General features: G+C 42.6%; 1 protein-coding gene across 2 annotated transcripts; it reads right to left on the minus strand.

The window, feature by feature from the left end:
• Nucleotides 1-209: 209 nt before the first annotated feature.
• On the minus strand, nt 210-13340 carry LOC139418650 (glycogen phosphorylase, muscle form-like). Of its 2 annotated transcripts, XM_071168269.1 has the most exons (21): nt 12660-13008; nt 9300-9401; nt 8412-8490; nt 8167-8270; nt 7901-8032; nt 7462-7573; nt 7178-7260; nt 6631-6774; nt 6316-6408; nt 5102-5248; nt 4788-4951; nt 4341-4455; nt 4048-4149; nt 3628-3775; nt 3471-3529; nt 3213-3354; nt 2820-3030; nt 1814-1948; nt 1671-1737; nt 1395-1550; nt 210-486 (listed from the first exon to the last, which is right to left on the minus strand). In XM_071168269.1, the coding sequence occupies exons 1-20, from the start codon at nt 12900-12902 to the stop codon at nt 1398-1400; spliced, it is 2535 nt and encodes an 844-aa protein (XP_071024370.1). In that variant the 5' UTR covers nt 12903-13008; the 3' UTR covers nt 210-486; nt 1395-1397. The 2 variants fall into 2 exon arrangements, with proteins under 2 accessions (XP_071024370.1, XP_071024369.1); XM_071168268.1 differs by having other exon boundaries at nt 210-1550; nt 12660-13340.
• Nucleotides 13341-15105: the final 1765 nt, after the last annotated feature.

Below are 15105 nucleotides of genomic sequence, written 5' to 3' on the forward strand. Positions count from 1 at the left end.
CCATTTGTAATGTGTTGCACCTCTGTTTATGTGGTTACTTATCAACACACAGACTAACCATGTCAGTATGACCAAGCAGAGTCCCTTTCAAAGTAGGTGGCCACTATGCCTGTTTCATCGTTTGAGCTTGTGCACTTCAATTCTAAGACACAAACATATATCGAGTACACATGCTGACAGTAGAATCTTTGTGTGTGATAAACAAAAGCCAAAGGTCTACTATTTTTTATTGTCTTAGTATGAAGAGCATCCTGAAAAGACGGGGAGATGTGGCTTTCTTGGCCACAGTTGTTTCTTGGCCATTGTTGATTACCGTAAGGTGAAACAAAAAGACGTCTGGGAAGGCCATTGTGTGGGTTTCTCAACAACAAATCACTGACACTTCCTCCGTCTGTGGAGCAGCTGTGTTATCCACAGCTCTTCTTCTCTGGTTCCCAGGCTGACCCTCACGAGGTCTTCAAATGGACTACACGCATACGTCAATTTCTTTAGGTCAAAACAAAACATATACACAGGTTGACAAATATACAGCTGTTTAACATTGGTTTTCTATCTGATTGAGTAAAAAGACTAGATACAGATCAATATATTAATGCAGGCCTATGTCCCCGAAGAGAGTTTGCACGGAGGTTGTCCTTTAGCCACCATACATATCAGATTGATGGGGTGGGCGGATGTAGGAGGAACAAGCATGTCACAATCATGGCAGTTCCCTAAGAAGCATGGTTCTCATCATTGACTAGAGCCTATGCTATGAGAATGCATGTACAATATTGACGGCATTCAAGCCAAGATAAATGCATATAGCTCAAACTACAGAAAAAACACAAACTCTTTCAGCAACGCATCCAAGTCCACATAACCAAACGCAAAAGCCACCACACAGCTCTTATGGCCTCTCCAGAACAACAGCAGTTTAGACCGTAACACGTGCATGGTCTGATCAGTGACAGAACAGTGAATATCGGTCAATTCATGTCTCTGTTGTCACTAAACAGAAGGCATTGCCTCCTTTCTCATCTACTGCTATTGTGGGCTCAATGCATGTCATGATAAGGGGTTTGAAGAGTGATGGTGTGAGTCATGTGAACAGCCAGAACTCTATGTATATGCTACAGACTAGTAAAACAGACATTCATCACTGAAGTCATTAAACCCACTGGGCACAGACGTCTATTCAACGTCTATTCCGCGTTGGTGCCGCGTCATTTGGTTGAAATGGCGTGGAAACAACATTGAAAAGGGCGTGGAATCGACATCGGTTCTACCAATGTGCGCCCAGTGGGAAGTGCTTTAAGAAATGATTGGCCGGTTCCCTCAGGCATATCTAATGGTGCTTATTGTGGGGTGGTGGGGTCAGTGGTGAAGAAGGGAACTGTGCGGAGTGGGCGCACAGCTTATTTGAGTTGCTCGTCGGGGGCAGGGATCTTCTCCAGGCTGGGCTCCACGCCCCAGATCTCCCGGGCGTACTGGGAAATGGTGCGGTCGCTGGAGAATTTACCACAGCCTGCAATGTTATGGATCACCATCTTGGTCCATTCCTTGGGATTCTGTTTTTAGAGAGAGGGACAGACAGGACGGAAAGAAAGATAACGAGGAGATCAATATTTGATACGGTATGGATGGATACCTGAACCAGGCAACCTATGTTGTTTAGCCATAACACTGACCTTGTACAGTTCGTTGACCTTGTCCTGACACTTGATGTAGGCTTCGTAGTCAGCAAACACCTTGAACCTGTGCATAAAACATTAGATAAGAATACGTTGAAGAAAATGCTTGTGCGTGCATGCGTGTGTGTGTGTGTGATTACCTGTCGTGGTGCATCAGCAGGTCCACAAGTTCCTTGAAGAGGTCTGGCTGCTTATGGCTGAAGAAGCCACCAGCGATCTGGTCCATGGCCTGTTTCAGCTCGGGAATACGGTTGTAGTACTCAGAGGCGTGGTATCTGTGCAAGACAAAGACCAGTATTTAAAGCACGCTGTTCTGATTGACGCGCTCCCCACGTTGTTTTTGTCTCGATTATCTTAAACAGAAAAACAGACAGTATGTTGAGATTGATATTTCTTATACAAGGGAGACCTGGCCAAACAGTATCTACACCTTGCCACTTGTGTATCTGTTAATAGAATTATATGATTAGAATTATTAGAATATTACCCTCTGAAACCATAACTCTGAAACCACATGTTTGTATGAAATCATTAGACTATTTTAATGCTGTGTGTGATTTAGTCAGTAGAATTATATCTGAGAGTGTAGTTCGTAGTCAGAATTAATGTTTTGGTGACAATATATATAGTATCTTGATAACGGACTGTCTGAGCAAGATTCAGGGCCGACCTTGGCTGGGGCACTGAGAACTTCCCAGGGTTTCGGCACTGAGAACTTCCCAGGGTCTCTCCCTATGTCGGCTGGGTAGCAGGACAGTGTGGGCGTAGGATAACTAATGTTTTGTGTGGAAGTATGTGTCTCACTATAAAATGAAGGTCTTTGTACGGTGCACGCCAGAACGAATAAACACGCCCGCGAATAAACCTTTTTGACTATTTTAGCTGGGCCTCCGTCTGTTTCATTCGACCAGGATCTTACAAATTCTGGTTTGCAGACAGAGTAATATAATGAAATTGGGTTATGTACCTTGAGAACATAATTCTCTTATCAGTATCGGACTCTGGCAGAGCCTGTCCCCTCTCTGTGTCCCCCTCCTCCACAGCACTCCCATTCCCGTGGATCAGTTTCTCTTTGCCTCCCTGTCCCTACTCTAACCCACTGTCTCTTCTCCCTCCCTGTCCCCATGTCCACGTCTTCCTGCTCACCCTTTGCCGGCGTCCATTGCGTCCACATCCTCCACCCTCATGCCGAAGATGAAGAGGTTCTTCTCTCCGGCCTCCTCGGCCATCTCCACGTTGGCTCCGTCCATGGTGCCGATGGTCAGAGCGCCGTTCAGCATGAACTTCATGTTGCCAGTGCCAGAGGCCTCTGTGCCAGCTGTAGAGATCTGCTCAGACAGGTCAGCAGAGGGGATGGCTGGGAGGGGACAAGGAGTGTGAGGGAAATGATAAGCGTGGGAAAAAAAGAGAGAGAGAGAAAAGGAAGAGAGAGAAAAGGAAAGATGGATGGAGGGATACAGTACAAGAGGAGAGCGTTGTAGACGAGGGTAAACTACACATTATACCAGAGACCCATGGGGTTATGGGTTAGTCGGTCACCTTTCTCAGCCAGGGTGACTCTGTAGTTCTCCAAGAAGATGACTTTGAGGCGGTCGCCGATCACGGGGTCGTGGTTGACAACCTCACCGATAGCTGTGATGAGACGGATGATCATCTTGGCTGTGTGGTATCCTGGGGCAGCCTGGGAGATGGGGGAGAGGGTGTTGCATAATGAGTTGTGGATGTCAGCTATTGTTCTATATTTACTTCCGGTAACTACACGCTGTTACTGTGAAGGCTGAGGGCCGCCAAACATACCTTTCCTCCGACCATGATGGTTCTTGGGGTCCAGTGCTTGTTTGGCTCCTTCTTGATACCTGAGAAATAGACAGATGGGTGTATAGTAGGAGTAGAGAGAGGTAGAAGCACAGAGAGAGAGGGAGAGGGAGAGAGAGAGCACCAGGGAAGTACTAACGGTTGTAGTAGGTGATCATGTGCAGACAGTTGAGCAGCTGTCTCTTGTACTCGTGGATTCTTTTGACTTGAAAGTCAAACATGGACTGGGGGTTGATCTTGACCTTGTAGTGCTCCTCCAGGTGCACAGCGAACTTCAGCTTGTTCTCCTACATTAGGGAGGATATGATGGGGGCGTGAAGTAGGCACAGAACTTGTCAAATGACTTACAGTACTACCCACAGGTGGCTGATGGCACTTTAACTGGGAAGGACGGACCCATAGTAATGGCTGGAACGGAATGAATGGAATGATAGCAAACACATCAAATACATAGTTTCTATGTGTTGGATACCATTCCATTCACTCCATTCCAGCCATTATTATGAGCCGTCCTCCCCTCACCAGCCTTCTGTGACGTACTACAGTATCTTGGACTCACCTGCTTGATTTTGGCGATGTCACGGATGAAAGCATCATCATTAATGAACTTCAACAGTTTCTTCAGCTGGTCGAGGTCACGGACAAACTCTTCTCCAATTCTCTGACAAAAGAGATGACATTAGAAAGGTTAGCGTGCAAGTATCAGGTTACTGGCGCTCTCATCATGAACAGAAACATCTATTTTGCAACACTGATATTATAAACATACGGTCAAAATGATTTCAAATGTATGGCTACTTCCAATGCAAAAGTCGTACTACTTTCTAAGTGTTTTGGCAACAGTTCCCCTACCTCTGCGATGACCTCAGCCAAGCCAGGGTTGCACATAACCAGCCAGCGACGGGGGGTGATGCCATTGGTCTTGTTCTGGAACTTGTGTGGGTCCAACTCATAAAAGTCCTTGAACCTGCACACAGAACACGCAGTAGCCCAAAATATATCCAATTAGTTTGTTTCAACTCTTCAAACTAACCCTTTGAAAATGTGCACGCATCAAATGACTAATCCATCGATTGACACCTGATGCGTCTGTGTTACTTTGAAATATTATGATTTTAAATGTGTAATTAGCTACTTATTGGGGGGGGGGCTTAGGACCGTGATAGGTGGTTGTCTCTGTTAACTACCTTAAGCTGAAGGCACTAACTGTAAGTCGCTTTGGATAAGAGCGTCTGCTAAATGTGTAACATGTAATGTAGCCTAAATGTGATGTGTATGCGGTTTGTGTAGGACACGTACAGAGTGGCGATGAGGATCTCCGAGTGGATGCGGGCTACGCCGTTGACAGCATGGGATCCAACGATACACAGATGAGCCATGTTGACTTTCTTGCATCCGCCCTCCTCAATCAGGGACATGCGGCGCAGACGGTCGTTGTCGCCAGGGAACTTAGAGGCAACGTACTGGAGGGCGGATTTCAATAAAGTTAGCCTCTAATAACATGTTGTGGTACATTAGCTCCGAGTTAGACAAAGCGCAAGGGGCACTGATCTGTAATAACACTTCCTATATGGCACCAGTAGTCTTGCTGCCACCTGCCCGCACGTACGTACCTGCAGGAAGCGACGATTGATCTCGAAGATGATCTCCAGGTGACGGGGCAGCAGGTGTTGGAACAGGTCAATGGGCCAGCGCTCCAGGGCCTCAGGCAGCACGGTGTGGTTTGTGTAGGCACAGGTACGGACACACACGTCCCAGGCCTGGAAACACAGAAGGACAGAGGTAAGAAAATAGGATGTATTTACCTGGTGGTTCGCGACCCTCTCTTGATACTGCCAAGGCAGTAGAGAAGGATGGAGGACTAATCTTTTGTATCTGTCCCATTATGGCGTCTTCTTCTACTACTTCTGAGTTGGTAAACAAACTGAAAGGGTGCATACTGCCACCTGGAGTGTGTTGTTTGAACAGGTATAAATCCAAGGTTGGCGACTTAATGCCACCTGCAGTTATGGAATGTTTGCTCAAGATCATCATTCATTGGCTGATCCCTCCTGATGACCAGGATGGAATTATGTGATCCTTCTTTAACCAATAGGAAGTCCCACCAAGTTGAATATCTCAAAGTGGTGAAAGTCCTCAATGGCGCTGCCCATGCTAAAACAGGCTTTTGGGCCCTAGTTCTCTATGTATCTCGATGGCCCAAGCCAACACATTCTACTATGCTGGTCTTTGTTTCCCCCTCCTGGTATCATTACAGAAGTACAACTACATATGAAATGGCGTGGGCAGTAATACCGGATGTACTACTGTTCAGGGCAATAGAGCGCAATAGTAATGGTGTCTTTTTGTAGACACTAACTCTGCCATGGCTCTTGGCCAAAGCCTATCAGGAAATAAATTGAGTTTGAGGTGTTTGGATAAACGCTGAAAATAAGGTCTGTGGTAAACACAGGCTTAGGAGATCTGATACGTTTTGTTCCATGACATCCTCTTCATCAGCTAACGTCGCTTTTTATGAATTTTGAAGCATTTATGTAATACATTTTTAAAAAATCACAGACTTCATAATTCATCAATGTCTGTCTAACTGACTGATATCTCATAGAACATACCGTATAAGTTCTCATAAGTTTGTGTTAACTTCAAACCTTATTTTATGCGTTTATCCCAAAACCCTATTCTTCCCCCATTCATTTGCCCCACAGGGATGACTTAAAGAACCAGAGTTAACTCATTTCCTTTTTTTTTTTTAGGACCACAAGCTGGCGAGCTCTATGAAAGTAATTCAGTCTTCCCTAGTCAGAACCTCGTCTTCTCCTCCACTCACCTTGTCCCAATCCAGCTTCTCCTCATCAACCAGTACCCTCATCAGCTCAGGAATGGCCATGGCAGGGTGAGTGTCATTCAGCTGGATGGCAACCTGGATGCGACAGACATTAAAATCACAGCATAACTATACTGACACAGCATAACTTTCGAAGTTACCACCGATATAAACACAGAGGGGCACAAGTACGAATGCAACACCGCCACATCAGAACAAGACATCAACAAAAAGGATGCCTAAGCCAGTGACATGAAGGCATAAAGGGAAATGGAGACATCTAAGTGTACGTTTGAATCACCACTCGGGAGTTCTCACTTTGTTGGGCAGATGGGCGAAGTCTGTGCGGACGATCTCTCTGGAGCCAAACTTGGAGGCCTTGAAACGACGAACGATGTCCTGAAGGGTGGCGGCCACCACAAAGTACTCCTGCTTCAGCCGCAGCTCCTTGCCCTCAAAGAACTGGGGAGGAAGACACATAGAGGTGAGCTGACCTGTCATATCTGTCTGTCGCCATCTTGAGGGCGTGTCACAATCAGTGGAGGCTGCTGAGGGGAGGACGGCTCATAATAACGGTGGGAATGGAGTATATGGAATGGCGACTATTTGATACCATTCTACTGACTCCGCTCCAGTCATTACCACGAGCCACGTCCTCCCCAATTCAGGTGCCACCAACCTCCTGTGATCACAATACATAAGATTTCAAATTCCCGTCAATGCCAGTCCAATGCCAGAAATACAGAGTATATAGCAGACCTGTCACAATGTATTCTAACGTGTATCTATAATATCTATATACTGTATATCATCAAAACCGACACTGCACTTGGATTTTTAGAGAGAAATTCAGACATATTCTTACGTTATCATTGGGGTACAGCACACGGGAAATGTTCTCGCATAAGTTTCTGTCCAACACAGCCTGAATGTACCCACCAACGTTGACTGTTGGAGACAAGGAAAAATACACCCTCAGGGCAACGGTTCCCAGTAGCCAATTATGTAACATGACTTACATGAGTAATATTAGCAATTTGTGGATCTAGCAAACTAAGCACATGAAATGGTGGATTGCAGCCAGTCAAGGCGAAAAACATGTATTCAAGCAACGCATACATAGTGCCTTGGCCTCTGTAAGACACTTACAGTCTTTCAGGTTGAAGTCGCATGGGGCCTTTGCAGACCACAGTCTCATGGTGTTGACAATGTTGTTTCTGTACCCGGGGATAGGGGTGTCATATGGCAGAGCCAACACAACCTGTCAACACAATGACAAGAGACTGATATTAGAGACACCTGCCAACGGAATCCATATTCATTGATGATTGATTCAATGATGGTTCATTGAAGATTTAATGATGGTTTATTGATGATTCAATGATAATTCAATGATGGTTCCTTGTTGGCATCCAGTGCCATATCAACTTGTTTTTCATCTCCCTTCTCAAACACACACACACACACACACACACACACACACACACACACACACACACACACACACACACACACACACACACACACACACACACACCTTCCTAATATGCACCCTCAATCTCACCCCCAACCCCTGTCCTTTATTCACCTGAGTGTCAACCCATTTCACACCATCTGGGGTGTGCTCGGTTCTGCCGTAGAACTTGACAGGGCGCATGTACTCGGGTCGGGCCTTCTCCCAGGGGTTACCGTAACGCAGCCAGTCATCAGCCTCCTCAACCTGCCAATCATTTGGTCATATAACAGTCTGTCGGGCACTTTCAGCAAAACAAGTTGTTTCACAGTACTTCCTTCTGTCTTATGGTCTGGAAAGGATGGGGAAAAGCACCCCGGAAGCATATGAGCGTACGTTACCTGCCATCCTTTGACGATCTTCTGGTTAAAGATGCCAAACTCATAGCGGATACCGTATCCATACGCAGCCAGACCCAGAGAAGCCATAGAGTCCAGGAAGCATGCTGAGGAAAGGCTTAGGTTAGGCTATGTTTCTGATCCTGTTTATACAGTTTGTATCCTGTTTAGATCCTTCTGGTGATCTAAACTGTCTAAGGCACAAGAATGTCACGCTCTCCGTGAGAGGAGGTAGCGAGGCAGCTTACCGGCAAGGCGTCCAAGACCACCGTTTCCCAGGCCTGCGTCCTCCTCCATGTCCTCCAGCTCCTCCATGTCCAGACCCAGCTACGGAACAGAGGGGCTCAGGTCAAGCCAAGTTCAAACCACAGCTCTGTGGCAATGGCATTCAGTTTAAACAGAGCCGGATTGGTGCCAATAATATGGTTAAATGTGCTTTGGAATCTTGTCCTGGTCACTCTCTTACTGGAGCACAATTGGCGGTTAAAGACCAAGTGCAGTCAAAAAAACATGTTTTTTTTGCTGTGTTTTAGGTATCTTTCCACGCGATCAGATTGGAATAAAGAAAATACCTTTGTGTAAGAGCTGTTTGGAAAGGCCGCCTGAAATGTCAGCCTGTTTTGGTTGGATGGAGTTTTGGCCTGCCTGGTGTCAACACATGAATAAACCAATAAGAAAGAGAGTTCCAAAACTCTCTGCCAATAACCGCTCGTTTTCAGTTTTCCCCCTGCCCACTCAAACCACTCCCAGACAGTCCTAGCAAAATTATTGCTTGAAAAATTGCTCTTTTATTAGGAGCAAATTTTTTGTTTCTTTTTGACCATTTGAATTGAAAACAATCACGGTGAGGTAATTAATTGTTACCCAGAAATGATTTGATATTGAGGTAAAAACGGCTGCACTGGACCTTTAACATCCACCCACAACTTCCAGTCTTGAGTCACAGGCACACGACAAACTCTTCTTCCGTGTATTCCTTTCAGCTAGACCATGAGTCAAATTTGAAAATGAAGTTGTTTGTCACACAAGGTGCAGTCAGTTTGACTGCCCCTTGGTTAGCTACAGCAATGAAAATCCCATTTCGCTATGTTGGCCAGAATCCATGACATGATGTACGGGATGTGAGCATCCCTCACCTGGTATACGGCCTCATCACAGGCGTTTTCCAGCGCCAGGTTCACCATGGTGTTCTGCAGGGTGCGGCCCATGTAGAACTCCAGGGAGATGTAGTACACACGCTGAGGACAGGGGAGGAAGGGGAGAGAGAGATGAGAGGGATACCATGGGACAGCTAACACTCTCTAGCTAACACTCTCTAGCCGTAAGTAATACCCAATTAGTCACAGTCTGTTGCTGAACCCAAATGTTGACACACGTTTTACGAGTCGGACATAGCAATATTTCATTGTAGGGGCACCCATTCAAACTGTCAAGGAAATTCCTTGAATATTTTTTTTGACTTTTCATGTTCTGCCATTAGAAAGGAGCATGTGGAAATCTGACACCTGAGCCTTAGTTTAGCCTTTGAAATGTCACGTTTTCTCTCTTGGTGTTTTACAGGGAGGTCTGACACTCTCAGGCAGAGGAAGAAGAGGTGCAAGAGGCGAGAGAACGGGATAGAGGGCAGGGAGGAGGGGGGAGGGGGGGGGGACTACGGGAGACAGATTGCTGTTGGTGTTACGTAACACTGGCATTTTGGCATAGGTAAAAATAGCTTCAGCTGGGGTTGTTGTAAAGGTTAGACTGAGTGTGATACCCATGAATAGTGAAAGAGAGATCTGAAAACATAATTGTATCAGGGAATTGATACAGTAGTGTAAATATGTAGAGAGCTAATTTACCAAATGTAATAAATTACTTAAAGGGACATTTAAAAAATGTATCATCTCCAGCACCACCCCAACATCAACATATGTGAAAATGGCAGAACCTCATGATTGTAACTAATTATTACTGATTGGAAACACTTGTTTCCCTCTACATTTTTTATTACAAAACGCACCATCTTGTATAAATGTGTGCAAATTGAGCAAATGTGTACGAAACAAATATGACCATCTATCATAAAATTGGTAATCATTTGGATACATTTGGGTTAAAGCTGGGATCCGCATTAGGAGAAATAGCGCCTCTGGCCGCCCAAGTGCATTTGTTATTGTTTTTTTCATTTTTTATTAAACTTCGGAGACGAGCTCCTACATCAAGGTATGAAAAATATTTGCATGTACCCTTCACATCAAAAACCAATGGTTCTATATAGTGCCAAATAAGGGTTCTTTGACTTATAGCGGAAGCCTTTTTGGTGCCATTATAAAGAACCTTAAAAAGGGTTCCAATATGGTTACAACCTTTTGAGGACTATATAGAACCCTTTTTTATGGTTCTTTATACACTCTTTATAGAGAAAGGTTCTAAAAAAAACTTTATCAATCTTAAAGGTTATTTGAAGAAACATACATAATTTAATTTATTCTGGTTTAATAGCCATTTTATATTGTGAAATTCCAAAAGGTTTTTATTATTTTGTCTATTAAAAAGTAGAATCAGGTGTGCTAGCTCTGGAACAGCTGGGGTTCCCTGAGGAGAGAATTGAGAAGTACTTTGTCAAAAGTTCCCAATAGACACAAGGCCATACATGAGTCTTTCACAAGACACTGGCAATAGACATAAAGTACATGTGACAGTATAACAGATTACATAAACTGGAAAGACACTCTCACTCACGGTTGCACAAAAAAAACTGGACGAAAACCACGCCCCAAAAGATTCTAATGAGCCGCCGCACCTACATTTTTGCCCAGTGGGTTAATGTCTCTGTTTTCCCATCCAATAACACATCATATGCAGATTTACTGGATGCATTAGAATGTGCATATAAATGGTCGTTTTTGGCATGTATGTTCTCATACATTTAGACTCTAACCAGCCTCCTGTTTTTTTCTCAGATTAGGTGTCCTCTTGCCCTCCCTGCTCATATGGGTTTCTATCTTGACCTTTCTTTGAGGGAATAACTCATGACCTTTCAGAGAGGGACACCATAACCACCAGCTGACCTTGGATGAGGTGATAAAGAGAAGGTCAGAGGGCAAGTGCAATACAGGCAGCATCTTTCTGATGTAGAGTAATTACCCTAGTTGGTATAAACATGGTATTAACACACACAAATACCTATTATACAAAGAGAATATTATATATGATTTTTGTGATACACATCTTTTTTTTATGTGTCAACATTTCTTACGGCGTTTGATCTTGTACTGACTATGTGTCACTGTCTGTAAGGATTTATCATAAATAAGATAGACATGGAAGATGCTGATTCATAACTAGATAGAAGGCTCCGTCTGATAAAACGAATCAATGAAGACATGGAAACAAAAGTTGTTCCCCGTTACTTTACATTTGTTGAGGTCAATTAGTATCTCTGCTACTCCTACAACTGTAGCTACAGTATATAGGCTCCTGTATTCACTATAGTATGTGTACAGGAGAGGAGGAGACAGAAGGTCACAGAGAGGTCTAGAATTACAACTGCCGATGGCCGAGGAGTGCTAGGGGATTGGAAATGTCATGGCGTAACATTACAGTGACATTAGAAGGTGATACTGTGTTCACGCAGCAATGCAACATTTGGCAAAGAGATTTTACCCAGGGACAGGGTCCTTCTGTGGACTTTGCTGGGGTTGACAAGGGAAAACCTCAAATCAGGCTTCAAATCTGTCATTTTCACTCAGTGTTAAGTAAAGAGTATACATTATGTATAATATGTGTCATATTAAATTGCCATGGAGATCAGACGATGTTTTAAACACATTTGTCCTAAGTTGGCATGGTTATCCTGCCAATACGTCTGGCCACTGGTACAGTATGCTTCTTACCTGAGGTCGGAGGTACACAATAATATATTCATGACTACAATATTGTGTAAATGCTCCAGAAACCCAAATGATTCAACCACTAGAGGCAATCAACAACCTCATTTCACTTCCGGAATTATTTGAATAAAAATATTTACAGATTAAGCAGTAAAGCATTTGTTACTTTACTTTATTTTATGTTACATTTAATTGAAATACAACGTAAGATATATTTTTGGGTATGCATTTTCAGGATACATGTGAAATATAAAACATTTGCAAAATAATACATAAAATATATATTTAATACATTTTAAATGTGTTTTCTGATGCATTTGAAATACATTTTGCAATATATGTACAAATGTATGCTTTTTTATTTATTTGTACCTGTATAGGATACCCAGGACCACTAGAATATGTTATTTACTTGCTTACAGTATGCCCCGTATATTACCCACTGAATTCTGCATTATTTTGTGAAACCAAATGGAACATTTTTACATTTTATTCCATTTGTTATTTTCATTTCTAATGGTTTCTTGACTATTACATTCTATTCTATTTAATACTTTTTTTATTCTGTTCTATGGGTTGTAGTTGTACAGGTGATACAAACGTTACAATAGTTTAACTTACTTTTGGATCTTTCTCATAATAGTACTGCTGGGTTCTGATCCACCTGCCCACCAAGTGGTCGCGCACGGTGTTGGCGAGAGCAAAGTAGTAATCCCGTTTGGATGCCACATTTCTGTCCTTGACCAGCGTAAAATGGAGATGCCTGTTGAAAGCAAGCTTCAGTTCTGCCACATTTTCCACACCGGCAAGACCTCTCACGGAGATCTGCTTCTTTCTGTCGTGATCTGACAACGGTTTTGACATAATGCTACTCTTGCGTCGGCTCTGACCCCGGCTCCCTTCTTACAATAAAATGACACTTCCACCCAGTTCAGACACTACTACAGAAGCAGCCACATGGATGGGTCATGTTCCCCTATTTATAGGAGGGATCATTACTATTGAGAAGAAGGCGGGGCGTACTCAAAATAGAGAGCCAATTACTACTCAGTCCCTATTATTCCATAGGAATATGTGTTGATTAGGCCTATTTCACATCTTGCAGTCTAGAAACGAAATGCATCTGAATTGAATTGTAAAGCGTACAGTACTTGTTGCAAATTAAAATGGTTTATTTGGAGGCATATAAAAGAGACATGGGAAATGCAAAAGGTTTTCAGCTGGTTTAAAATGTAAAGTAATAGCTATGAATTTGTTCTACTAGTCTGTGGCCAGACACCTCTAGTTATTTCTCTCTATTACACTGGGATGAAGAACTGTATCCTATTTGTATCTCTTCACTACAGCCCCCAGCGTGCCTTGCTCCTCCTCAGTCATTTTCAAGAGTCACTGCAGTACTATCATGGAGCCCTGGTCCATTAATAGCAGCTCTGACCCAGTCCCAAAGGCCATGATATTTGAAAGGCATGTGTGGTTAATGTCAGGAGCCAGTAGCCAACACTTGTAGCCTGACACAAACCGAGCAAGACCACAGCTTTAGGGGAAAGGCAATATTTATTTGTGACCTTTCTACATTAGGATGGTGTAGTCATTATTGTGTTTTCTCCCTTCAGTGAGGTTACTAACAGTAGAAGGTTTCATACTGAAAAAGTGAATGAAGTTTTAAACTCTTAAAATATGTTAACCATTTGTGAAAGACCTCAACAATTCAATATCTGAAAAGGGTAGAAAATAACAAGACGCAATACTTCACAAAAAAACATGTTACAAAGAAGAGAACAGAAGGGTTACACCCGGCAGAGGTACTGGCAGGGAATGAGCCAAACCTTCCACATTTCCAACAACACAACACCACTTTAAATTTACAAAACAATTGCGTTTCTTGTAAGATTAAATTATATTGTTTTAAATATAATATACAATACTTGCAACAACAAAAAAACATGATTTTATTACATTTCAATTACGGTCTTTGTTATTAATATCATGAAAGTGTACAGTACATGATGTACTCCAATGACTTCCAGTAATCAACACCCTCCTTCACTGTAAAATAAATAAATCAAAAAAATCAAATAAAAAAGTTGTTGTTTCAACTAATTATTATTAAGTAACTGGTTCCACAGGTTTTTTTTTGTTTACTCAACTTTTCGGTCCAAGTGTTAGCTGAACAAAAAAAATGTTGTTTGAGAAAACATTCAGTCAACTTAAAATTATGTGTTTGCTTGTCTCGTATGTTCATTCAACTATAATTATTTGGGCATTTTCCCTAAAAAAATGATATGGAACTAATGACACACATAGTGCTTTTAACATAATATGTTTTCAACTTACATATTTGACAAACATGATTACAATGTGCATGTTAATGTGCAAAGTAGTTTCCTCACTTGGGATCTGAACTCATGATCTCTTGTTTGACAATGTTCCAATCTTCCTCCTACGCCACAACTGTAGTACTCACTGTAGTAGGAAACAATGTGAGTATAACCACTGTAGTAGTCACATTGTTTCCTAGCAAACATCAGTAGAATAGGGTCATGGGAAATGACCCCTTGGCCTGGACAGAGGGAGCAGGAAACTAGAGCTTGACAGCTTGGGCACAGTTACTGTCTGTTTGTGATTACATCAGCTCAAACGGAATTTGTGTTATTTGATCATCTAATTGACTTTATCTTCGTAGTTATCTTGCAGATGCATTTAAAATATGTGAGAATACAAATATTCTCCAAACATGTCCTCTTGTTGTCATATGCATATGTTGGCATTTAACCTTTATTTAACTAGGCAAGTCAGTTAAGAACAAATTCTTATTTACAACGACGGCCTACAGAAAGGCAAGTTGTGAATCTGGATGTGCAAGCATATGGTGAAAACACACAGACATATAGTACTGGTCAAGTTTGGACACCTACTCATTGCAGGGTTTTTCTTTATTTTTTAAAAACTATTATTCATTGTAGAATAATAGTGAAGACATCAAAACTATGAAATAACACATATGGAATCGTGTAGTAACCAAAAAAAGTGTTAAACAAATCCAAATATATTTGAGATTTTGAGATTC

This window comes from Oncorhynchus clarkii, chromosome 10 (assembly GCF_045791955.1).
Source record: "Oncorhynchus clarkii lewisi isolate Uvic-CL-2024 chromosome 10, UVic_Ocla_1.0, whole genome shotgun sequence".
Lineage (NCBI taxonomy): Eukaryota > Metazoa > Chordata > Actinopteri > Salmoniformes > Salmonidae > Oncorhynchus > Oncorhynchus clarkii.

Excerpts from the sequence above, each read along its gene's own strand:
- LOC139418650 (XM_071168268.1), bottom strand. The coding sequence starts at position 12,902 with ATGTCAAAACCGTTGTCAGATCACGACAGAAAGAAGCAGATCTCCGTG. Across the intron at positions 1,949-2,819 it reads GCAATGGACGCCGGCAAAGG|ATACCACGCCTCTGAGTACT; the intron begins GTGAGCAGGAAG and ends TGTCTTGCACAG. Across the intron at positions 1,551-1,670 it reads AGGTCAACGAACTGTACAAG|AATCCCAAGGAATGGACCAA; the intron begins GTCAGTGTTATG and ends CTCTAAAAACAG.